Source organism: Haemorhous mexicanus, chromosome 2, assembly GCF_027477595.1.
Source record: "Haemorhous mexicanus isolate bHaeMex1 chromosome 2, bHaeMex1.pri, whole genome shotgun sequence".
In the NCBI taxonomy this organism is placed as follows: Eukaryota; Metazoa; Chordata; class Aves; order Passeriformes; family Fringillidae; genus Haemorhous; species Haemorhous mexicanus.
The window spans coordinates 44,158,508-44,185,918 of record NC_082342.1 but is presented as its reverse complement, the minus strand read 5'-3'; the positions used below and the strand labels follow the sequence as shown (position 1 = coordinate 44,185,918).

Genomic DNA, 27,411 nt, shown 5'->3' with positions numbered 1-27,411 from the left:
AGCTTATTCCTTTTTAAAATGTTTAAGACAGGTCCTTCCTTCTCAGAGCGCCCAAAGCATGGAAACAAGTTGTTATTATATTACAAAGGTTCTAATGTCATTATATTGCAGAGGTTCCACATTGCTAGAGTTTCGGACCTCCTTGATGTTTCTCGTAGGCAGCTCTATTGGTTTACACTTCCTTTCACAAATGACAGTAGACTTCCTCATCTTCTCTTAAAGAGACTCTATTATTTTTGTTTAAAGTATATTGTATAGAGACAGAACTAAATTCCCTTGAAACTGAAATTTCTTTCATGCCCACCCCTCTATAAAGTAGATGAAGGGAAACTGCTGTAAATAACACAAGATAATCCTTGAACAGCTGACTAAAAATTAAGTTGAATGCAACCCTCTTCTTTCAAATATCTGAAATAGTTCAACCAGCTTTTCATTTTGCATGTTTCATCATTTCTTGTTCCAGCCTCTGTCTAAACAAGCAAGTATCAAAAACCACAAATACCAAAATGAAACTTCAGATCTATTGTCATAAGATTTTAACTTCAGAGATTTGCTATGATTGGACAGATATAAAATAATTACAAAAGTGCTTTACTGGTCTGGGATTAAAATGTGATTTACATGTGGTTATCAGTGAAACCATAGTGAGTTTTGTGGAGATGAGAGCAAAAGGTCATGTAGTGAAAAATATCAACTGTATAGGTAGATCATAGAGACATCAGTGTCACAATATTTGATATTTTCAGCTCCTTTGTAATATAAATCTGTCATATTGTCAATACAAATGATACAACTCACTCCTGTTAGTAAAATGTTGTATATAATGCTCTTTTGCTCTCTCCCCCTCAACAAAAAAAATTCAATATGCGACAAGATGTTACCCATTTTTCCTTCTCAGAACAAAACAAATGTCATGAGATGAAAATACAGCACACTTAAACAAAATAGCTTTGGCAGCTAATGAGGACTGATGCACTCTACTGCTTCTCTCAGTGTTGTAAAAATTCAACAAAAGGGGGGCTTGATTTTATCTTTCTGATTATACTACACAAGTCATTCTAAATGACTTCATTCACATACCACATTACCAGAAAGAGGAAAAGATTGCTCTTTGTACTTAAAGACCATGTGCAGAGTAGCAAAACTATTCTAGTGTACAGATAAGCAATCTTGTAAAGTGCAATTACATCTGGCATTTAACCTGCAGTGCTTAAACTACTTTTACCATACAAAACTGGACAGAAGTTATTTAATCAAGCATAATCTGTTAAACAGATGTACTGCTGGGTACAGAAATTACCAGTATAATTAAATCTTATAATGGAATTATATTTTCCTTCTCTGAAACATTTTAAAGCAAACCTTACATAGACTTCCATTGTGATCAAGCTGTAAATCTGCCTTATTAAAATTATTTCAAATGAATAAGCACATTTTATGTCTTCCTGAATAGTTCAGCCTTTATGCTTTTGATACTTTCATACACTAAATTTGTAGTACCTCTACAGAATAATTGAAAGGTTTTTGAAATTAATAACAGAAAATAGAGACAAAACCCCACAAACAACACCTTTTCATCTCTCTGCATCTCTGAACAATGTTAAGATTTTTCATTTCAATACTGCAGAAACTATAAAGTCACTACTGTCAAACAAATCAGCTTGACAAAATAATTATGCCATACCCAGGCTAACATTCAGCATGTTCTTGTCACTTGCTGCATTTTCATAACATATCACAGAATCCAACATGCAGACACAATTTTAGTTTACTGAACAGACTTCTGACCTCTTATTCTCCCTTAATACTTTGTCGCCTTTCTTCCAAGTGATAGTTGGCTTTGGAGAGGCTTCCGGCTTGCACTCGATGACAACTTCTTGGCCTTTGGTCACAATTATTGTTTTCCTCATTTGATTGAGCGGGAAAGTGGGAGCCGAAGCTGTTAAAAAAGAAGTGGGTTAACTCTAGGGAGAACAATCAGAGCCTTCTGTTCCATTGTGTTCTAAGAGAAGATTAGAAAAACATGTTTAGTTTTGGGAATAGAATCTCAGTTTCTCTCTTTGAAATTGTTATGTCAAAGTTGAAATTTTACAAAACATTTGAAATCAGCAGCCAGGATTACATGGTAGGTTTATAACTTAATCCAGCTACAGATTCATGAGAAATCTTTCATATGAGCAGATTAAACTACTCATGAAATCTAGAAACTTTAGAAATTAAATAATGAAAATGTTTTAGCTACACTTTTCCTATTTTTTTTTATCATGAACTTGTTAGAGGTAAATAGTTCAAAATGAAAAAAATTAATTAATTTAATTCCACAACAATCCAAAATGAACTCTCAAGATTTCTGCTTACAAAAAATATTACTGTTACAGAAATTTTATTGCTTTGACTTGTATTTGTCTGTATACTGGAAATTTCAATATGAGAACTTCTAAATAGAAGATGTTTAACCATGCCTTGTTCTTAGCATTTCACCTGTTAAGAAGTGCCATTGTTTACAAACAAAAGCTAAGCTAACAAATGCATTGAAAATTACATTAATTTCTATAATTTCACACCAAGAAAGGACATTAGTTGTCAAGTGTTTGACAGTGTTTTTCTTGAACTACTTTTGTGAAGTCAAAGGCTCCTATCTCAGCTATACATCACCTCAGGTACGTCTCAGCCATGCTGGGATGTTATACTTCATTGCCTCAAATGCGTAGGATTTTCCTACCATTATTTTGGTTAATCTTCATACCAGAGATATTTATATGGACAATTTATTCTGTTCTTTTCCCTTTGGTAAGGTAGCAAATTAAACACAACTGCTTCTTTCATACTATATTATGGTTAAAATTTAACAAGGGCTACAATCTTACAAGTGAGAAGATGAAAATCTATTTCTACTGCAGCAATATGCAGAGTCTATTTCTGATATTAAAAAACATCAAAGAAAGTCTACAAGTACCTGACATACTAGGAATACCTATTTTATAACCCATAAAAAACAAAGCCAAAGAATGCTGTAGCTATTGATTTGCTGAAAGAACCACAAATGACCAAAAAAAAGTGATGAAAAGAGAAGAATCATTGGCCTTGGATTTTTACTTTATGGCTATAAAGAAATGATTTTATAACTTATCAGTGAAATTCTAGGAATTTCTAAGTTGGCCAGCTAAGAAATTCTAGGAAATTCTAGCTGGCCAGCTAGGAAATAGCTGAAATGTACTAGAAAGGTTATATACCCCCAAAGAGCCAAATATTAACTGAAACACAGCATATTTCTGCAATTATAGGTTTGTTACTCATTTGCCTGGGAGTTTATAGGAATGATTCTGATGTGCAGTTCTAATCTCTGATGTGGCCATTAAATGACTTTGGTGGACAACTTTCTTCCTGCTACATCATATCCTAGTAAAGCTGATTTTACAAGTCTGTCTCACTTAATCATCTGGAAGGGAACTTATCACTATTGTTCCACTGCACGTTATTACAGTTGCTTTAAGGAAAATTAGAGTGTTCAAAAGTTCTTCAAGTTTTTTCTCCATTAACTGCCTGCTTCAGCTTTTGGACAATAACATTTTTATTGTATTTCCAGGTAACACTATGCAGTGTATCTGCTTTTCTGTGGAGGATATTCCCCCAAGTATGTAATTTATACTATTCAATTAGTTTTGGTGATTTCAGAAGAAGTTTTTTGAAATTAAGATCATGCACCTTTGAATTACCTTTCAATTACCTTAATTGCCTTTGAATAAAGACCAAAGTAGAAATAATAAGTTATTTTTAGCAGAGATTAAAGTACATTTGCTTCCTCTAAATTTCATATCCTGCACATATTTTTGAGGGAGTGAAAAATATTTTTCCATTTATTTGAACTGAAATAGCTTTATATGAGAAATATTCACAAAATGCTATGGAGTCAGTTATGTATGAATGACAATTTTTGGTTAACAGAAAGCCCAATGCTCTCTGGGACAACAAAAGACTCACCCACACATAACGAACAAGAATAAAAAGAAACCACTTTTATCTGCTCTGCTGTTTGGACTGGCAGAAGCTGTTTCTTGTCACACCAGTCTAAGAATGAATTCTCAAAAGAGGAGAAAGGAACAGCTTATTTTCCAAATACTCACCTAAAATCTTCAGCTCAGCACTGGCATAAATCGTACCATACTTATTTTCTGCTAAGCACTGATACATTCCAGCATCTGAGACATTCACATTTTGGATCATCAGAACACCATTAATCATCTCAATCCTGCTCTGTAATAGAATTTAAAAAAAATTAAAAATTATTCTATAAAAGCAAAAAGGCACTGGAAAGTTGCTGTGTTATTAGCTTAAGGTGAAGCAACAGAAAAGGACCTAAAATAAAACTGAGCAACAAGTTTCCTTGGGCTTACCTTTATCTTGTTATACAAGAAATTATAAGAATAAAAATTCAAAAAAATATTTGACAGTAAATATTTTCTGATAAAATCACTATATTCAAAGCTTCCTTTTTTCTGTTTGTTTGTTTGCTGTTCCTTTACATAATTTTTAAAAGCAGCTCATCCTGGGAACTTTAGGGAGGCAAAAAATCATTTGTCGTTGTAATATGTCTGATGATCTTCAAATACATAGCAAATGTTTGGTCTCAGTCATGGTACTATTTTCATAAAAGGAGATATATGAAAGATTGCTTGCATAAGTAAGAATTAAAGGGTCCAATTACTTTCATCTTTAGTACAAATTTCTAATTTGAAAGGCCCACTAGCAGAAAATAATTACCACAACTGGAAGAGAAGGGACATCAATAACAGTTTATGGAAGGGAGTATTTAATGGAGCTATAATATGAATAATTTCAACTACTATAAAACAACTCTAAGTTTCATTTTAACAGTTGTTGTAATTTTAAATTGATAAGGCATAAATTGTTTGGGAATGCAGAGGAAACTGTGATAAAAAATTCACTTTGTTGTAAGCCCTCACCCAGCTCAAAGTAAAATTCAATTTGAAATTTCAGAGCCTGGAGAAACTAATGGTTTGGAAAATCAGAGAAGCAAAAAGTAGAGATATTTAAATTGCTTCAATTTCAGTACTAATAGCTCCATCTAAAAAGGCAGAAATGAATAGAGTAACCTTATTTTCAATGCCTCACAGCTTCAAAAGTAAACTGTTTTTATGTTTCCTTTCTGGTTGTTTGCATAATTGGTTGATGTTCCCAGATAGATAGAATGGACATTTGCTGGAAAGGAAAACATTACATCTTTTATATTCATAAATCCATTCTGTCAGTTCATTTGCAAATATAGACATTTTCTCCCAGAATTAAACAGCTAGCATTATTTTAACCTGGAAAAAGATATTAAGTAAATTTACAAAACTTTTCATTACTCCAAGTAATTTGAGACTGCAAAATTAAAAGGAATTAGGCAAAAATACCTCACATGATGTGGGATGATTCTTTGATGATGCAGTGAGAGAAACAGAAAAGAGTGAAATAAAAGACAGACCATGCCATCAGTGGTCTTTTAAAAGAAAAAGTAATTTTATTTATGTCTAATTCTAAAATATATCAGGTGATTGTAGTAAAACACTTTACATTCTAGGAGTCTTACATGAAGCATTTTCGTGGTCTTCATTATGAGTTCTGTTCTCTTTGCAGAGAACAGATTGAGTTGAAAATGGAATGGTCATCACACTTTTTGCGTTAACCAAACAGTAATTTCTGAAGAACTTTTCAGTAATTTCTTTAACTGACTTTATCTGAATGAAAGGAGAAGCATCCAGCATCGAGGGCACTCCTTGTCTAGTGTACCTGTGACCAGAGAGGAACTCCATTTTTCAGCCAGCGATAAGTGGGCCTTGGCTTTCCAGTGGCTTTGCATTCCCATCGGAGCTGCTCTCCACTGTCCAGCTGGGTATCGTTGAGCTTCTCCACCCAGTGTGGGTAGGCTGCAAGGAAAAATTGCCATGTTAGACTCAAAGATTATAAAGTGGTAAGTCTCTAGCTGATGTGCGAAGACCTAATCAATTAAAAAGCTTAAATTAATGCTCTTTACAAGACTTATATTACTCTCAGAAAAAAAAGCACACACACAAAAATCTAGACAGATCAAAATAGACAGCAATAAAATTAACAAACTCCAAACTTCAAAGGATTTGCTATAAAGGTACCAGGCAGTAACATAACCAACAGTAGAAACCTGCCTGGTTTAATAAAGTCAAATGGATTAAATTGTAGTACTATATATTATTGGGTTCATTATTCCTGAATTTAAGACAAATGTTTGGAAGCAACAATAGAACATTTATTGATTCACAAGACTTAAGATTTAAATTGTGGTAAGGAGGTTAATTGCCATAGGCTGTGTTTCATGTAGTTTTCTCAGTTTACAAGGAAATCACTATTTATTTAGCTAGGAGTGATTGGGAATTTGGTAAGGTATTTGCATATATTTTTGTTAAAGTGTCCTAAGTTTAATTCATGTTTCAAGGGAGAAAATGCTTTTAACATATTTAAGCACAAAACACATGAGATTTCTGTCATCCACCAGGAGCATAAATAAATCAGTAAATCAATCTTAAACTAGTCTTTTTTTAAAGGGAGAATGTTGACAGCTGTATATGTGATCACTAGTACCTAACTTTCATGAAATAATCCATCAAAATACAAGGAATATATTTTTCAGAGAAGCAGAACTTTAATGTGGCAGTCAATCAGATAGCTATTTGTAGGATCTTATAATTTGGAAAACATTATATGACTCGGTGAGAAACTGAGCATTGATATACAGAAATAAAAATGTATGCTTAAAAGCCAGCTTTTGGGTTTCATACTGTAGCCATAACACTTTGTATAACACAGAGGGTGATAGATGACAAGAATTCACTTAAGGATATCAAATGCTGGTTTGGGATTTTTTTGCTTCTTTTGTTGTTTTTTTTTCCAAATCATAAAAATAAATAGCTAAAAGGCATAGCTAAAGGGATGTAAAATTCATGCACGGTATGAACAGAAGTCCAGATCTGTCATAACAAAGTCTTTGCTTCAAATGACAGATAATTGAGTATGTACTTAAACATGTGGAATTGAGTTTAAAAATAAATCTTTGAATCTAGCTGGCATTTGACTGGTCATCAATCAAAGGCATGAGAAGATATGAAAAGGCATGACAGGTGACTAACTGCTTCTCGCTTACATCCTGTGCATGGATGATAAAGAAAGTGAACGAGGTGCCTATCATTCCTAAGCAGGGAATTTCCTGCTTCAGAGTCCCAGACCAGACAATTGTCAGAAGCTGGAAACATTAGAAGAAGTATCACTCACTTCCTTTTTGGTAGAGGAAAACAGAGAGATTGACCCATCCCCACTCCCAAACCCAAGACAAAAAACTTCTGCTTCCTTATTCCTCTTATTACAGTCAAGGCAATGCATGAAATCCTCTACATGAGCTCTGCTGTGCTGCATGTCTTCTTTCTGAAGTTATAATAAAGGGTCCCACAAAAATCTGCAGAAAGAAACAGGTTTTGGGAGTCCCTGTTTATTTGTTCTCCATTGTCCTTAAAATATAATTTAATTGCTTTGTATAGTTGCTGTTCTCGTTTTGAGTGTTTCAATATGCAAAGGAAGCATGCTGAGAATAAACTGTTTCCTTTGAAAATAACTACATTACTATGATCCTGGAAGATGAGACAGTTAAATGTGTAGCAAAAAAGTAATAAAAGACAGTCAGTGGTACCATATAATCATGCAGTTTCAAAGAGGAACTGAGCTGTTCCTATTTATATTTACCTATTTTCATTATTTTTCATTTCTGTAAATTTTAATATTTAACCCAAAACATATATATCCTCACATTTCTATGTTGCATTTGAGCTCATCATGAATCAGTGTCCAAAAAAGGGTATGCACCTTTTTACATTGATACAAAGCTGCCCCATGCCTGGCTGCAGACTTATCCTCTTCAGAACTGCTGTTCCCTACCCTTTGTCTGTGGCTGTCTTGCTAAAAAATGTGCCACAGGTTTTCTTCTGAAACTACAAACTTGCAAATCACAGTGGCATGACTGATTGGTCAGAACAACCTTTTTCCATTAGCAGACGTGTTTCCACTCTAAATTTTCTCCTTGTAGCCTAAGTGGCCTTTGGAGTCACATTTTTCAGGCTGTTGAACTTGCCATCAGAAAGCAAGATTCCCACCCCTTTGAGAATAAAGTAGCAAAGTAATAGGTTTATGTAGCTGGAATAGAGCTAAAAGAAGGAGTGAGAGAAATACTGTTCACCACTTTTTGGCTTCTATTTCTCTCTATGTACTCCTTACTTTACCACAGAGAATTCCCTCTCTGCTTGTAAGCAAGGGTCACTCCCCATAAAATCTTAACCCTTGTTCTAAAATCCTATCAGTACTTTTAAAGTTGAACCATTTAACTGAATGTACAACCTCTCACTCAATGTAACATTTTTGGGTCTTTTTTTTTTTAACAAAAGTATCTTAACATAACCCTGATATATGTGTATAGAAAAAAAAATCCATAATCACACTTTATTTTAATTAGAAAATTTAGCCAGATTTCAAAAGTAACAAGTTCTTTTTTTTTCTTATAAATGCAATGCTCTTCTTGGGAAAAAACAAGTGTCTGCCTGTTTTTTTTTCTGTCCAGTGAAGAGCTTTGGGTTGGCTGTGAGAAGAGAAGGATTTTGCTTTTTAGTGTTCAGTAGTCTTTATGAGTTCTGTGCCAGAGCTCTATACAGTGTTTCTGAGATTTTAAAATCACCATCCAATACGTGATTTATTTTATGCTGCATTTCTGCACCTGTTTATTCATGGATATCAGAATGCTTGTGTTTTGCAAACATAAATTGGCAATAAATCTGCAAGCTTGCAGGTTAATTTTTAAATCCTCTACACAAAATGAAATTCAAGACCAGAAAATTTAGATTATTTCTCAAAATTTTAAGCACTTTTTTCTCTGAGAAAAAATAAGTACAAAATTTTACATAGACAAATGATTTAAAATAATGTCCTTAAATGCAAATAAATACAGAGTTTGGGATTAAAAAAATATTTTCCTGAGTAAAGTAGGAGAAACATATTAAGAAAGATAAGTGATAAAACTGAGACAGAAAATTTAAAACTAATTTACTTTTTTTAGTACAAAATCCCTTCTCTTGTCAGTTTTACTGCGTGGGACTAACCTGTAGTGGCAGGAGTGGACTTTTTTCCCATTCAGATTTCTAGGGAAGTAATTAAAATAGATTTAAAAATCAGTATGGTCAGTTACACTGCATTACAGAATATTCCTGTTGTCAGATGCTTCTTCCACTCTTGTGTTATGGCAAGCCTTCCCTCCAGCTGCCAGGAAGGCACTGCTGTGTGCAGGATGGGGGAACCAATATAGACAAAAGAAGAACAGCCAAAAATGTGTTTTTATAATCACATCACCATCCCCTGCTAATCTTGGCAGTAGTGAGTAGGTAACATAGGAAAAACCCCAAAAAGTTAAGAGTGAGAGAGGAGCAGGAATTGATCATTCCAGTGAGTACCATTGGGAAAATGCTGTTAACAAGAATTTGAGGAGAAACAAAAAGGCTAATGGCAAATTTGTCCACTCATGTTTTAGCTTTTGTCATTTCTTCCATTAATTGAGTTGAGCTTGAATAAAATCTCACAAAAACTTACAGATGAGCAGATCACTTGGGGGAAAATCACACCTCTCAAAATAGGTTGCAACACATAAGAGGATTCGTGGCATTGTAAAAATTATGTTATTAATGCCTACAGCTGAATTTCCACTAAGTGCTGAGACTACAATAATCCAAAGTTGTCAGGATCCTTGACACTGCTTTCTGAACAACATCCATATTGTCAGCTGCATCAGGCAGTCACGGTGTATCTGGATTGCAGCAGCAGGTAAGAAGAGAAAAATCACTAGTTTGTGATTAAATGTGACTAGACAGGCAGACTGGGTGTCCTGGGCTTTCTCCAAAATGCTCTGTGGTGACCCAGATCAGATGCAACTGCCAGGATGAAGAAGATTCAAACAGACAGAGAGTGAGTTCCTACAGAGATTTGCAAATTGTGAGACCGCACTATGACACAGCTGGTCCTACAGACTGCTCGGAAATTTTACAAGAAACCTCTGGTAAAGAAATGACGGCCTACATCTGAATTTCTGAGCCAAAGCAATCATTGCCACCTGGAGGAATAAGATGTCAGTGAAAAGACAGTGAGCTTGCAGCTAAATAATTCATGTTGACTGTTGTTATGAACAAAAGGTACAGCAGAAAAGGCCGTTTCAGATAATGCCCCCAAATCCTGCAACAGCAGCTGTCAGCAGAGGAAGCTGAGAGTTTTGTGAAGTAACATTTGGCTCAATTTTGTGTAGAAGCCCTCTCACACAAACCATCTTACACCTCCGGAAAGAGTAGCCAAGGTTTGTAGGCCAGTGAGACACTGATGCTCTCTCCATGAGCACTGAAGGCTGAGAGTGGCTCCATGGGGAGTATTTTATCTTGAGGCCAAGGAAAGGCACCTGTGGGGGGCCAGTAAAGTCTGTGCTTCTTGCTGTATTGGAGGTCACTGCTGGCACTGGTATTGCCCATCTGAAAGCCCCCTGTAACCTGTTCTGACCTTGCTGCCCTGCTGATGTAGATAGGTGAAACTTAATGTACTAGTCTCACATATCTGTTCATAGAAGAATGAGACAATATGAAGTGAACTCTCTTCTTAATTTTTTAAAGAAGTTGTACAAAATTATTGCAAAAAAAAAAAAAACCCAATGAACTAAATTTTTTCTTTATCCCTTAAAGGAAGAGACTCTAAAAATATAATTTAGACAATGCTGAAGAATGAAAAATTCATATTTCTATCTAGACAGAATACAACAAAACTAACATTGTAAATGTATTCCATGGATTTGAATACCAGCTTTATTTCTGCTCAGAGCAAAAGGCTAATGACAGATGGAGAGTTGTGTAGAACACTATATCATGTTTGCTGTCATTTTTTGCCACAGATCTGCATGGTGCTCTTGAAGAAATAATTTTTATAGCATCTTAGCTTCTCTCTTGAGGAGTACATTTTATATTCTTTTAACTCTGAAAGAGGGAAGCAGTGATAATTATAACACTTTTATGCACTGCTTTAGCATCTAGTAGTTTCACAGCTCTAAAAAACAGGTAGGAAGTGTATGAGCTGGGATACATCTTATAACCCAAATTAAATTTTCTGAATTTTTTATTTTTTAAGAAACATTGCAGAAAAAGACCAGCTGGTAAATTCCCCTGGCCCTCATGTGCCTGGAAGTAGCTGCTATACTTTCATGGAAGTAATTTATAGCAAGAATTTGAGAAATATCAGCAGAGTATTGTCATAGTAGGAGGCATAGAGTAGGTGCTGGGCTTTTTTTGACTGCTGTTTTCTGTAAAAGTTTTATAAAACCTTTGCTGCAAGTGCAAGATAGAAAATCTGGAATTAAATGCACAGACTGTCATCTTAACCATCACATAATTTTTCCAGCATGTACAAAATACTGATGAAAAAAAACTGGCCTGGTCTCTAGGTAGATGAGAATCAAAAGCAAAGAAGGAAGCATGATTCAGAGATATGCTGGCACTCACTAAAATCAACTGAGTTGAGATAAAGACATTGGAAAGCCAGAGGAGACAGAAAAATTTATTAGGGATCTGAAAATACTGACATATGTGGAAAATAAACGAAATATACTATCATGGTCTACAGTAATTTGATGAAAGTGTGTAACAAAGACAGAGAACTCTTTATTGTTTCTAATGGGGAGAAGGCATTAGGAGCCATGGGCTGAAATCGGGAAAAGAAAAAGAAAATTGATTTAGAGGAGAAACTTCTTCTTAGACATATCCATTAACTTGAGGATCAATCTAAACTGCAGCATTTGGAATTCTACTGGCTGGGATCTTTGAAGACAGAAAACAATTCAATTTGAAAGATCTGTTGCACAACCTCCCACAGTAGACCCTTTCTGCTAAGTATTTAAGGTTGTAGGGTTCATGGAATGATTTAAAGTATTGTAGCTTAAATTGATTAAAAGTAGTGGGATTCAAGCTTACATGTGATATATACCAAACTTTAACTTGTAAGTATTCATGGTATGTATTACATAGGTTTTTGTTTCTGGACCCTAGAACGCAGCAACATTTTAATATAGAATTAATGGGGTTTGTCAAATATTTTTATTTTCAGGATTCCTTTTTTATTTTCAATCTGATGCATGACTTCATCTTTTATGGTCTCTAAAAAAATTTTTTTTGCATCTTAGAAAAAGTTGAACGCTTTGAGAAGATGAGAACTTTTGGAAATTGTGCATGCCTAGGTTGAAAATTTTCTGGAAGGAACAAATCCTTCTTAAGCTCTCATTCCAGTACAATGAACTTGACAAAGCTCACCACCCAAGCATGGCACAAGGAACTTGACAAAGCTCACCACCCAAGCATGGCATTTTATTAAAATGTTAATAAAAGCATGTTAATAGTCCTACAATATCTCCAGCATTGTTTTCTGACAGATAATTCATGTTTAGGTTGCTTGTAATTGTTACACAAAGACAAGCAAAAAGAAATAGACTTTTAAAATTATAGCTATACTCTTAAAAAAAAAAATCCCATATGAAATTTTATTTAAGTCAGTTCTTTGAAGGAGTCAACATTATTCATGTTTCAGACCTTAATGAAATACTAAGGAATAATAACATATACCTTAATTCAAAACTATTGTTGGTATAAGGTGTGTACTCTATTTATCAAGGTATCTTGTTTCTGCTGAACCTTGGAATGCTTCACGTGTGACCAAAGCCTTAAATGTGGACAAAGCATTTCAGGACAATACTGTGTGCAGTTACACTTACTGTATACTTGTAGCTGTCCTCTGAAGACATTTCTTCCACGAGAGTTTTCAGCCTTACATTCATACATTCCTGAGTCCTCTAGCTGCACATTAGGTATTTCAAGCACAGCTTGGGATTTTCTCAGGCGAGCTTTACTTGGATTATGACCATTAACTTTCCTCCAAGTGATTGTTGGAACAGGGCTGAAATATTTAGTAAAATTAATGTTAACACTCTTCCACTATTGAGAATATAGATTCTGTTATCTGGTAGTTTAAACACTTAATAATCTAAGTAGCAATAAAACATAATCACAATTAAGGTTCATATAATGGTTGATCTAGTTCACTTTCTATACGGAATCCTTAATAAATGGATTGCTACACAGAATGTGTCTCTTTCATCCACTGAGGAGGCTGTTTTTACTGAGATCAAATAAATCACTTGAAATCACTCTCTCTAGATTTTTTTTAGCACTCTATGCTTTACTTCTGAATGCTGCCAGTGCATAGGTCAACAAAAATAACTTCAAAACTTGGATCAACTTAGCAAATTCCAAAACACCCCAATTTTCCTGCAATGAAACTGCAGTTCAGGTCAATCAATGAAAAGATCTGTCTAGGTGGGGAATTTCTTTTTTGGGTAAATTTAAGTGACCGCAGCTATGGAGACATTTTTCTTACAATACTCAGCAAATTGCAAAACTTGTTGTGTGATAAGACATATTAATGGAACTGCTGTTCCTGTCTCACAGCATTACACTCTGGCTTGTGGCAGCAGAATGGTTTTTCACTGCAACTTGATGTTCCACAGAGGTCTGTGAGGACCCTGGGTCATTTACATTCATGCTTGGGGAAAAAAAAAAAAGCCTTAAATAGTGTTTGTACTCATAGAAGTTTCTTTTTAGCACAAAAACTCATCAGCCATTGTGCACCCAGCGGGCCTTATGGTATAGACATACATTTTTTTCTAAGTATGGCAGGTATTTAAGAGGGGAAAAAAGGAAAAAATAGAACTGTCAATAAAAAAGTATTTGACTTTGAGCTGAAAACTGGACAGCTTCAGGTACTCCACAAGAAGCTTGGAGGACACCTTAACAGAAAATGGAACTTTTTGAAAAACATATTTTGTACTTATTTCAAGTCTAAGCTCAGGTATAAACACAGGTCCTTGTGGCAGTTTAGATGAGGAAAAGCACTTCATAACAGTTCAAATTTATTTAGTTTAAATTCAGAACTGCTATGAATTGCTGTCATGATTTGCTGACTTTCATTTGCTATAAATGTATGAAGTTTCATTAAGAATATCACCTTTCTCTTAATATTTCAGGGTATCCAGTTTGAGACACAAAAACTAAGCATGTGACAAGCAAGTTGTGGTTATTCTTCAAGCAGTTAGAATCACATACAGTAATGTGAATTACTGCAGTTGTACTCAAACTTGCAGACAAGATGCTTCAAATTCTAGTACTTTATAGACAATAAGACAATTCCCAAACTTGTGCCTGATTATCAGAAGATTTGCCTAATTTTAACTCCTGAGTGCCACATATCACTGAGTTTTATTGAGCCTATTAATGTCATTACCTTACAAAACTAACACATTGGCCCATATGGAATTCATTTTAATATACCAGAAAGAGAAAAGAATTATTTCCCTTATCAGTTTGCTGTGCTGATTAATTAAATTGACAAAATGAACTTTATTGTGGCTGTGTATGTACTCATCTCTGACACATGGTTCCTGCAGTATCTTGTTATTATTGCAAAATGATCTTTTAACACTGTCCATACAGAAGAAATATCTCTATGGAATAGTTTTTTTTCCTTCTTGCTAAACAAAACAGGCTGGTCTCTTTTTTCTCCAGCACTCCATTTATGTATATATTGTTCTTTTTATGAAGGTTTTTGGATCATGTGATAGATGTGGATCATAAGACCTCTTTTTTCTTTTTCCCCTCTATCACCATAGAAATTTTTTAACCTTCTCATTTTTAACCTTAAATTAATTTCTTGATGACTGATTTCAAATTTTGGTGTCTTACGGGTTTGGTTTGAGGGCTCTTCCACAGATTGTATGGCTCTGATTTATAGTTTGTTTCCCATAAGAAGATATTTTACATACTTTTCAGTTAGAAGACCAAAAGAACTACACATTCCTATCTAATTCAAGTACTTCAGCATATTAAATTTTAAATATGAAAGATAAATAGGGTATTTTTTTCTGATGCCCTAATAAAACTTTCTTAGTCCCACCAGTTGTTATTCCTTTCACATCTTTAACTAAACATTTTATTTGCTATACTTTAATACCTGTATGTATATATCATATGTAGTACAAATAACAATCTTAGTTTCTTTTTCTCCCTTTAGCTCTCATATTTAATTTCTTCTTGCACACTTCATTCTGATATTCAAGTTAAGACTCTTTCTTGAGTGACTTGTGGAGATTGTGCAAGTCTTCTGTTTTACATTCAGCGTAAAGAGCTAACTTCTGTATGCTTGTCCTTTTTTTACATGGAATATAATTGTGTCATGATTTCTGGCTGCAAAGCATCTACCATGGACAGATAAGAGTTTAACTGATCATTATTTATCACAACACAAGTCCACAGTAGGAATAGGAATTCTTTATGTTGGTACAGTGTAATAGGACTCATCAACTGCTGCTCATGACTGAAATGAGTGTGCAAAAACACTTTGTTTGGGACCTTAAGGGTGCCATGCTTGCTGCCTTTTGATAGTTGGCCTTCAGCCTTGCTTCCAGTAAAATCAGTGACAAAAATGCTTCTTCCCTATTGTCAGGGAGGAAAATGGGTTCTGCTGAATAGCATTAGTAAAAGGATTTTTTTTTGGTGGTGTATATTTCTGAGAAAAAGTCAAGAGCTTATAAACCATGAAAATTGTCTCGTTTAGCTGCTATGAGATTATTCTGAAAATCACGTATTTGGAAAGTTTCCTTTAAATTGCATTTAACAAATTTTTTTAAATTTGCTTTTGTGCTTCCTGCAGCAAGTGAATGTGTATAACATGGCAAACACAGAAGAAGTTGGTTGTCTCGGTCATTAGGAAACATATTTTAAAACAACTCAGTTATTTCTTCATCAGTATGAGGTAGTAAGTAGAATTTTTCAAGGAGATAAAGTTACTTTAGCTGTGCAGATTTAATGATTTCAAAGGAAAGTACTCCCATATTGCAAATCAGTATTTGCAGACAACTTGTAGTTCTGTTTAATGAAGCTTATTTTCCTTGCATAACTCACAAGTGACATGAATTTTACATCTGAAATAAAAATATATCTATACCTATTTCTCCTCTGTCACTTCTGTGAGAATGAAATGAAACATGAGTGAGAATGTGAAAGAATAAAATTGTCTGACTGTTCTAGAAAACTCCTAAAGTCCACCATAACAGCTAACATATGCACATTTTCAATCTTTCAAATGATCCACAGCTTTTGAAAAATAGAGTAACTGAAGAAGTATTTCTAGCATTAATGTGAGTTTGATGAATTATGCATAATTACTGAATCTTGTAATCAATATAATCCATTTATATTTTGGTCTAAGCAGGTATTTATGGGAATACAGTTTCCTTGTTTATTGTTACAACATCCACATTCAACTCCTGCCAATAAATTGATTTGAGCTTCAGTTGACTTCAAAGACAAGATTTCTCTTCACTTTTGGAAAAAAAAAAAATCATCTGAATACTACTGGTAAATCTTAGTGCCACCAAGAAAAACCCTACTTGATTTCAGAAATACCATCATTAAACTTGTCATTATTCTAGACTGAAATAAAAACCTAAGAGGTCCCTGGTGACTGTGAAAGACATTACTGAGGGCTTGTACACTTTGAATTTGAAGAAAATATGAGTCATACTTTCACCTTTGCATTTACAAGGCATTATGAGTTGGTTTTCAGAAGTGCATTATTTGGGATGAGTGCTGTTGAATTATTTGGAATTCTTCACAAGTTTCAATAAAACATAGAAATAAAAACATTTTAAAAAATTATTGGAAGCTGTTGTTCTTCCTGTCAATTTCAGATGTGAAAGAATTTTATGACATGCCTAAAGTACATGTTTATTTTGGGAAAGGGAAGAGGTAGAAATAGGAGTAATGTCTGAAATTTAAAATACCCTTTCTTTGGATCTGGCTCTTAGGATTTCAAGAATATTTTAAATAGGAATGCATAGATTACTTTTTCTGTACTTGGTTGGTACAGATTGATGTGAAATTTTGAAATATTTTATCTACTCTGGTAATTTTAATTCCGCTCCACATGATTTCTCTTTACCATGCATCACTGTTCTGAGCTGCGTCTTCAAACCCACAGGAGCACATCATAACATATCTTGAAAATCTCTGCATGCCTATGGGGACTAGAAAATATTCTTCTTTTTCTTACACCTTCCTGTCTTGCAACTGTATTAAATGCCTTTAATTATTATAGGATAATTATGAGGGCTAAAATGTTGAGGATTATAGTGAAATTCTCTCTGACAGATGGTTTTCAGTAATGCCTATCAGCCATGGACATCTACCTTTAGAATATCCCACATAAATCTGTTCAGAGTTTTATGAGACACAATAACCACTTTTCCTTTCATTTGGTTTTTAAAATATAGTTAGTACTGAAATGCATGAAATACAGCAGCCATGAATATGGTGATTTAAAAATTTAAAGACAATAGAAGCAAATGATGATGATCTTGAAGCCAGTGTGCAGGAACAAGTCCAGGTCTGTAAGTCTCTTCAACAGATGCCCATGACTGTGCTAAAAATAACTATTGCATATATGAGTGTCATGTATTAATGTGGACATGCCACCACTTACTACCACTATTAGCTTGTTCTTTGTGGCACAGAGCAAGGACAGTGCCTGCTTGGCTGCATATCCAGCTCCACAGCATTTTCTTCATACTTTAAATTATGGCATGTTAGAGCATCTCTAGCATCGAAAATAGTGCCATGTATAAAGATGATTCATTTTCTGTAATGGTTCATTATTTGCAGTGAATTATACTCTAGAGTTCCTCTTTGCTGGTTGATCAGAGGCTAAAGTGATGTCTCAATCTTCACACTTAACTACTCAACAGCTAAATTTAGATAATGTAGCTGTCCAATACCCTAAGTCAGGTGATATAACCAACAGTTTTCATGATTTAAATTTTGTTCCAAATTCTTAAATTTGATTAAGTCATGAACAAATGAGTCACCTGATGAAGATGTAATCAATCTAGACCACATAAGGCAAAGGTATTGGTTTGACAAGTTGTGAGGAAAGTGGAAAAGCTATTCCACAACCTTTTGGGTTTGCATTTAAAAATTAGGTAATGGTGTTTCTCTTGATGAAATTGCAACAGCACAGGTAAAAATTTAATATGAAAGAACTGAACATCTCCTTCTACGTATTCAGCGTTGTCTTCATTGCAAAAATCCATATTATATTCTTGTCATCATAAGACTGTGTATGGTATTTATGTAGTGGGATTGGGGAGGTATTGAGCCATCATGTTGTCAAAAATGATGGAAATAAGCTCTGTTTTTTCCTCAACTATCCAGTAACCATTTTTTCTAGTCTTTGTATCACACCCTACCTCAGCATGTGGCTGGGGAAATTCTGAAGTGGACATCCTTCTTAAAAATAATAAAGATAAAACAGGTAAATCATCACCAGCCGCTGACTTGATCAAGGCTTTTGAGCAGACGAACCTAACAACTTGAAAAGTAAAAGACATATATGATACCTGCTCTTTTACTAAAGGGGACAATACCTGAAGATTTTAATACATGATTTTAAGAGACAATGCTTTGAAGCAGAGAATGTCTTTGAAAAGATGACACATATTTGGCAGGTGTTCATACAGATCTTCAGGGCCACAATACTGCAATAGAACTGTGTTTATTTGCCTTGTGTTATAATTGAACTTTTGTGTCATTTTTTCTCTCTATTAAATTTTGCCCAGGCAGATTTTTAGCTAGCACATTGATCTAGGATGTCCTGTGTAGCCTCTCTCCGCAGCCATGGGGGCTGTACGGGAGCCCGGCTGGGCGCTCCAGGAATATGGCTGACGCTGGCCACACGATGCGCCACTCCCGGATTCCCTCCGGAACCCTGGTAGTGGTTACCGTCTGCGGCGTGGCTGGCGCAGGCGGGATCTCGGCTACGAAGTCCCGAGACAAAGGAAGGAGAAGCGGACACCCGTGTAGGTACCAAGGATCTTTTAATCTCCCCCCGCGGGGCTAGGGACGGGTGTCAGGGAGGAGGCCTTTGGGAGGCACAGATAAAGGGAGTGGGTGTGATGGGAGGAGACACAAAGCTTACCAATAATGAGGGTCCAGAGAGGAGCGTGGGTTACAGCTAAGCCACTGAGGATCACACAGGGGAGGGGAAAAACCCCGGGGGCAAATCATAAATCGAATAAGGAATGACTGACACAGAGAATTCTCGAGATAAGGGGGGTGGTTACCGTGACAGGCAGGGGGAGCAGCTCCAAAGGAAATGGGGAGAAACCATTGTGAGGGAAGTACATGGGGGGGAACCGAGGACCGAACCATTATTGAGTTACAAAAGGCAAAACCGATTCCAAAAACACACGATGCCACAGTCCTGACTCTGCTGTACGGATATGACCAGTGTATCTGTGCAGATCCAGAAGATCAGGAAGACTACTTAAAATGAGTCCAAAAATCCCAAAATCATGACATACCATCAATGAGGATGCAAATGTAAATACAAGTCTAGCATGTCTGAAGAGTGCAGGATGGCTTTGAACCTGCTGATCAGACGCAGAGTTTGAAGACAATGAGTGTGATGATTTCCAGAACTGCTGCATTTAAGACTCTTGTGCCATAGGACCATATACATTTATTTCTTTGTGGCAAATCCTTAAGAGAAACATAACAGTGGTAACTCTGGTGACCTACTCCTGAGAAATGCTAGATTTTTTTTCTTTCTGATCCTCTCAGACTTTGATACAGAGAGAAAGTCTACACATATGTTTCTGGATGGTACGTTTGGAGTAATAAAAAAAAAAGCTCCTCCATCTTTAAACCTACAGTAAAGCTGCAAAGCTGCACAAGTTACTGAATACAGTTTTTAGTAATATTTATAAATTTTCTTCAAGGTTTCTGAGAGAGAAAGAAAAGGGATTGGTAATATTCTTCAAGAATGACGTTCTACTGACGAGGACTTAGTTCGGTAGGTTTTTCTCCCACTTCCATTATGCCATACACTAAAAGAAATCAAATTTAAATTTTAGATTGAGGCAGATTGAGGCCTGGGAGTGCTACTTGAGATTTACTGAAGAATCTTTATTACATTGCTATGAATGGTTGCAAAACCTGTACCAGTATTACAAAGTCTATTTAAGAACAAGTCTATTTAAGTGCACTGAGAAGAAAACAGAAATAAATCCAGCCTGAAAATCAGGAACAAAATCCAGTCTGACTCTAGCTCCTCATAACATAAAAACTTATTCAGCATGAACTGAAAATGAACTTGAAGTTGATGAAAGTCTTAGAATTATTTATTTGATATAAAAATTATGTGCTATCAAAGAAAAAAAAAAAAAAGAAAGAGAATCCTGGATCTATTTTTGTCATATAAACAAACTCAACTTGAAGATGTCATATCTGCATTTAAAAAGGTTTCTTCCTCTCATCACAAGCTTATCTTGAGGGGAAAGAACATCCCTATTTATAATATTGACAAATGTTCTGCAGAGAGTGTTTATTTCCTTCTTGCAAGTATTTTGTTATCAATAAAATGTAAAAGTTGCTTACACAGCTTCCAGATCTGACATCTGATGGGATTAATAAAATATTTTTCCAGGAGAGAGAACTGGTGTGAAGGGACGTGGAGTAACATGATTTTTTGTCCTATGAAACTTAAAACCAGGTATTTCTATACCAATTTTTGTATCTGTCATGCTGTTTCATTGTGGGCAAATAATGAAACCAGATTAATACTCAATAGCATGGTTTCTCTGTTTGAAAAAGAGAAAACAATTCATGTCTCTGTGACCTCTAGATATAAAAATAGAATGTCATGCTAAACATTGGTTTTGATGGTAGAGGCAAATTACTACCTGTGGACTTCTATACTGTGAATTAGCTTGAGGCTTGAAAATGTTAATTTATTAGCATGCCTTGTTCCCACAGAAATTCTGCTATATGTAGGAAAATGACTAAATATTTCAATCCAAGTTCCAACATTGAATTGGGTGTTTAGCACCTAGAATGACTTGTTATATTTAATGCCATGTTACCTTTTATATCAAAGGTTTTCCTGTGTGCCACCCTTATTTTGGGAGGAGGAAAGGACAGTTTAGTGCCCATGAAAAAGTTTAAAATTTTCCAAAAGACAGTAACTATGCAACTTCCAGGGCTGAATGGCTATTTAATGAGCTATCAGGATCCTTAGCAAAGAGGCACACACTCCCTGAGAAGCTTCATACAGTTGTCCAAGGAAAAGACAGCTTATTCTCCAGGAAAAAAGCACAGATCTGCTGACATATCCCAAATACATTGACAACAGAACTGCCATACTTAGCTCTAAAAATAGTGAAGCCTGATTTATATCCCAGATGTTGTACTTTTTTATTTTGCATGCATGTATGCATGTATATATATAAATCCACCAGTGAAGCATGCTCTGTTCCCAGGATTATGTCCACTAATACTCATCTGCTGCTTGCTGCCTTGGCTGCTCACTCATGTCAAAGCCCCTGGGTTTCAGTGTAGTGCAGTTAACAGAGACTAATTTTGAGTGTCACCAGCACACTACCTCTGCTACTCTTTAGCACAACAACAGGGATGGAGCAAGATGTGGATTCATGATGATAACAAGAAGACTCAGGTTAGATTAGAGACTGGTCCCAGAATAGAAATCCTCATGAGACCTTTTTTGACACTAGATTACTGGGAATGGGTCTGGTTACAGGATCTTGTCTGGTTGTAACAGGAAATGCCTTCTGCCAGGTCTGGGGGGAGAATCTTAGAAGACCTGTTTGGAAACATTCAAGACCAGTAGGTAATACTGGATTTGCCAAGATAATCCAACTAGAGGACAGAAGTCAAGGAGAAATATGAGAAAGACTTGGCTGACAGTTTTAACTAGTGGTCTGAAAGTAAAAAGCCTTATTTTACAGATTTGAAGAGCAGAGAGGATTAAAATCAGTCCCTTTAAGTTAGGGAACTGTGGTGCAATGCTGGAATCTTCTATTCCCCTGTGTGTACAGACCAGATGGATAACTGTGTGTGCTAGATAGAGAAGTGTGCAACCTGGATCTGTGACTCATTATAAAATTACAGTTTATCAACTTCTTATTCCTCCAAAAATCTCAAAAAATTATGTGGCAGATGGAGAAAAAAAAAAAGGAATCAGGTACTGTGAAACCTCTGACCAAAGATTCATTCCTGGGTGCCTTTAACCCTCTTTTCTGAAATTATTCTCTTCATCATTACATTGTTTGCCAGATCTCAGTGAAACAGCCCTTTAAAACGTGGTCTTGCAATGCCTGTCTTTTTGTACCTGCAAAAATGTTTGCAATACCTAGAAAACTGCTTCACAGCCATTACCCTGTGCCATTGGCTTAATGAGCCACACCAGCAAAAAAATAGCTTCTTCAGAAACTTCATGCAATTCTCCAGTTACAGTCAAATGCTCTTCACCAGACCATAAAGATTTTTTATTTGGCTGCTCTGGTCTTTGCTTAGGTATTATACTCACTTATCCAAACACTTTGCCATTATTTCTGCATATTGAAAAATATTTAGTAAGCTCTCTATATAGATTAATAGAATGGTTTGAGTTGGAAGGAAACAAAGATTATTGAGTTCCAGCCCCAGTGACATGGGCAGGGACACCTTCCTCTAGACCGGGTTGTTCAGAGCCCCATCCAGCCTCATCTTAAAAACTTCCAGGATGGTGCATCCCCAACAGGTATAGAGTCTGCAATGAAAATATTGATAGTGACATCAAACAAATAATAGCATTTCTAATAAAAGCTTGAAGATCAATTTGAAAAATTAGAAAAGTCTGGCAAAAGGAAAACAGGCACAGAAGGTAACTGAAATACTATATTTAATGGATTTAAAACTTTGAGACATTTATTAATTTTAATTGATTCAGAGTTCATTGTTTCAATAGAAATTTTTTGAATGTTTCTTATATTAAAAGTCATAAATTTCATAAATTTGTATGACTTAAATATATGTAGCTTCTTCTTCTTTTTGTTTAATTTCATTTAGAAAGCAAGATTTTTAAAAGGACTTTCAGCTGAGTTCTTGCAAGCCCTACTACATATGGGACGATTGTATACAACTGTAAATCCCTTCCAAAGTCAAATATAGAATTATTAAGGCAACATTAAATATGACAAAATGAAAAACTCATCTATCAAAACTGCCTTGTTGTACTTCAGTAATAAAATAAATAATTATTGGTAATTTATTATTATCATTAATTAAGTATGTTTCAAAACAAAACCATAGTTTTGACCTTGCCAAAATGAAATAACCTAGAATTTAAAAAGAATATTGGTATATTAATATGTATGTTACCATTGTACAGAAATAACATAAGCATAAAATAGTCTCTCAAAAATACAGAAAAACAAGCAAATGAGTCATAAGAAAAATTGTCAGCCCTGTTTATTGATGCTTTTGATTCAAATACCTATGTGTTGATCTATGTGGTTTAAAAATAACCATAGTATAAATAAAGGGATGCATAAAGCTTTTTTTTTTGTTTGCTTTTAGCAAAACAATCTTTTTGGCAGTCTATACAGCCCTTATTTTAAGAGCAAAGATTGAAAACTCTGGTAATCTACAAGTACTGCAATACCCCAGATCTTGTAATTTGTTTTAATGAAAAATAAAATATGATTACTCACTCAAAATTGGCTGCTGGGACAATCATACTATAAATTCTATTTAATTTTTTCTGACTAGAATCAGAAAACCAATGAAAAGTTACTTTTATATGGTAAATAAAATAGAAGTCTGGTGTAATGCACAAACAAAAATGCACTGAGGAAATGGCTGAAGTGTGAGGGTCAGGTAGGGTGTGTGGATAATACACAGTTTAAAATTTAAAAATCTGTGTGAAAGAGTTGGAGTAGAATTATTCATATAGAATCAAGAAGACAACCTAGGGTTATATGCCAGAAAGAATAATAAAGGGAAAAAAAGAAAGATGTTTCTGACACTTGCACTTTTCTTGCTTTCCTCTGTGGCCAAGGGTCTGGGATCATTGAAGAGGGCAGGAATTTACAGTTTTTCATGCCAGCTTGGACAAACCAGTCCTGTATCATTTCTCAAACGATGAAAACTTGTTCATTTTGAGGCTTCAAAATAAAAAGCACATTTCCATCGGTGCCTGCCTTTAAGCCCCATATTTAAAATAATAGTGCTAAAATTACTTATGACATAAGTAAAGAAGAGCTGAAGGATGCTTGGATGACTGTCACCGAAGTGCTTCATTAATGAATGTGTCATACAGTGGGGATAGAATTTAGAGTTCTTTTGCATATCAACAGCATGAATTTCATCTCTTTCTAATGCGCAGCTAAATGAAGGCACCAGAATTATTCCTTTGAATAAAGTACATGAAAAAAGAAATTAAACAATGGACCAGTTGCCTCTAGATGCTCCTGAAAGCAAAGTCAGTAACACTTGAGAGAAAATTAAAATGGCAACCTGCTGTCACAGAAGGCAGTGTCTGAAAAGTTGCATTTCTGGAGCAGGAAAAGCCAAGAATGCTGTAATTTGTGCAAAAGTGTCAGCTAGGAAAATGATATCTTCTTCACCAGAACTTTTCTGAAGAACAAGGTCATGATCTGTCTTCCTGATTTACATAAGGAATCTAAGGTTTTACACTGAAATGGACACAAAAAATCAGGATTATGTGGACTACAAACAGAAACCTCATTACCCATTAGCTCATTTATTAGTTTTACAAAACAATCAGCTCGTCTTTTTGTATAAGAGAAGACACAAGCAGTGAAAACTGTTACTCAAAAGCAATCATTAACATATTGCTGTTTAGAATTATTTTAATTAATTTAGATACTTTGAATTCTTCCATTCAGATTTTTTTATTTTTCTTTTAAACTATTTCTTTTAACAACATTTTATGTAAATGCTAATCAGGATGTAGCAATTCTGCAAACTAAAAAGAAGTATTTTGGTTATTGTGAAAAGTTAAAAATAAATGGATAATGTTAATACCTTGTTATTGCCAGTGTTTTTTTCAGCATGTTTTTAAAAAAAATATGATCCCCTGTTTTGTTAGGGAAAAAAAAAATCAAGTATTTCTAATAGAAACTACAGTAATTAAATGGGTGGCAGAAAACATATCTACATGTTATATATAGGTACATATATGAAAGATAGATGTCACTGGAACATAAACTGTAGTGTAGATGTGGCAGTGAATATGTCTATAAAGGCAGTCTCAGGCTAGCATATATATCCAACACAAAAGGTCACTAATTGCAAAATGCACTCTCTGATATATATGCAGTAAATTTTATTTTTCTCCTCTGTTTTTCATGTCTTGTTAAACCTCAGCAGTAAATCACTGATTTATGCAGTGATTTCTTAGACAATGACTGATGCTCATGATAAGAATCGTTATCTATTGCAAATTAGATAATCCTGAGACATTTCACTCCTGCATTGCTTTGAATTTTTTAGCAGCTACAAAGTCTGTTTGTAAGTGGCATCAGTAACACAATATTTTCAGTTGTAACTGAATCAGTTACATATTGCTTGGGTCAGAATAAAATCCTTCTCAGAAAATTTATCTCTGTCAAGCAATTAAGATATTTGACTTTAGTTTGAAGACAGAAGGTTCAGAGCTTCAATTTATTTAATTCTTTCAGCCATAGTGACTGACAGCACTAAATAAACATTATTAATAAATCATTAATTGGTAACTAAAGACTAGGCTCTTCCTGGAATATTTGCCAAATGCCTACTTCAGGAAATCTCACTGGAACTTTTGTCATTCTCACAATTACAGTGGACAGAGCAGAGTGTTTCAGACAGCTGAATTAAAGCATGAGAAAACCAGCAGCATATTGATTTTAAGACTTTAATAAACCCAGTGTTATTAACAATGAGAATTCAAAATATCAAGTTTCAAAATACTAAATAAAAAAGGAACAAGTTAGTTGTTGATTCAGTTTAACAAATGGGACCCATGGCAATGTAACAAGCAACAACCCCTGCAGGACATTGGGAACAAGAAATGGGGACAAAAAGAGAAAATTATGAAAATGAATAGGAAATTTGATGCATTTCTACTTCTCACCTCAGCCTCCAGGTTTCAAATGGTGCTTGAAATGTCATTCATGTAATTATTACCATATCAAGTTGAAAGCAATTTCAGCTCATCTGATTTGATTGTGCATTAATGGCTGGGAAAAGATTAGGAATGTGCATGGTAAAAATAGCTGCGCATTACTATAGCAGCAAATGGGGTCTTATTAGGTAACCTTAAATTCCTTGGTCATTCAGGTGGTCTCGATTTTTTTGTTTGTTAAAGATTAGCACCAAGTAAAAAAAGATGAAATAATCTAATGGAAGTCCTTCCTGTCATCTTCACCTTCCTTTTTGAATAGCGATTGAATCTTCTTGAGAGAGTTTACTAAAGCTCATGGTGCTGAAGGTATCAGTAGGTCTGTTTCATGCCTTTCAGTGGTGGTTGTAGAGGACAATGTGTGTCATACCTCCTTTTCACTGGAAAGTTGGCTTGTAATCTGTCAGCAACTGCAATTTAATTCCAGCAAAATGAGCATAATAAGCAGTAATATGTTGCTTACTTCTTCAGCCATAGCCTAGAGTCTAAAAGGATCTCGTTGTCAACAATTGACTTGGCAGTGTTTCTGACAGGAGAGAGCCTGGAGACATCAGCCTCTTTTCCTCATTTATTTCAGCATCTCAGGGAATCTCTCCATTTTATTGCTTTCCTGTCCTCTGTCACGTACCTCTTCTCTCATTTTTACTATGTAAAACATAAGACTTGTGTTCTACCCTACAAAAGTTCTTGTCTCACATTTGTTTTCTAAACTACTGCTTGAATTTATGTTGGGACTGAATTTGCAGAAGCTGCTGTTGCTATTGGCTCCCTCCATGTGGGCTATGGTCTCCCAGCTTTTGTTTGGACTAGTCTGGCTTTGTCCTGCTTTTTCATCAACTTCACTGAACCTAAATAGATACAACTGAAAAACTTCGTCAGAATGTCTCTTTAATTATTTGTGTATAATTTCTGTTGACCTGCACACTGAGAGCATCTCAGTAGTGGTCAAACATGAAAAAACAGCAAGAAGGGAGTAATTTTCAGACATATATAATCCACTCAGTAATTAGAAACTGTTAAGAGAAAAATCTGAACAGAAAAAATCCTGTGACCAGTGACATATGAAAATCAAAAGGGCTATGAAACCTTTTAAAAGCCCTCTCAGGTAGTAGAGACAGACTTTGAAAAGTCATTCTGGAACACCAGACCTGCTGAACAAGCTGGAGGAGTGATCCTCAGCAAAACAGTCTATTGTCT

General features: G+C 35.1%; 1 protein-coding gene across 1 annotated transcript in view; it reads right to left on the bottom strand.

Annotated features, from left to right (window-relative positions):
- Window positions 1-27,411, bottom strand: part of CNTN5 (contactin 5) — a 276,614-nt gene that overhangs the window by 117,117 nt on the left and 132,086 nt on the right. The window contains exons 8-11 of the mRNA XM_059840298.1: window positions 12,860-13,041; window positions 5,794-5,930; window positions 4,125-4,254; window positions 1,789-1,939 (exon numbers count right to left, since the gene is read on the bottom strand). Coding sequence (XP_059696281.1) covers window positions 1,789-1,939; window positions 4,125-4,254; window positions 5,794-5,930; window positions 12,860-13,041 — 600 coding nt within the window. The remainder of the gene's footprint in view (window positions 1-1,788; window positions 1,940-4,124; window positions 4,255-5,793; window positions 5,931-12,859; window positions 13,042-27,411) is intronic.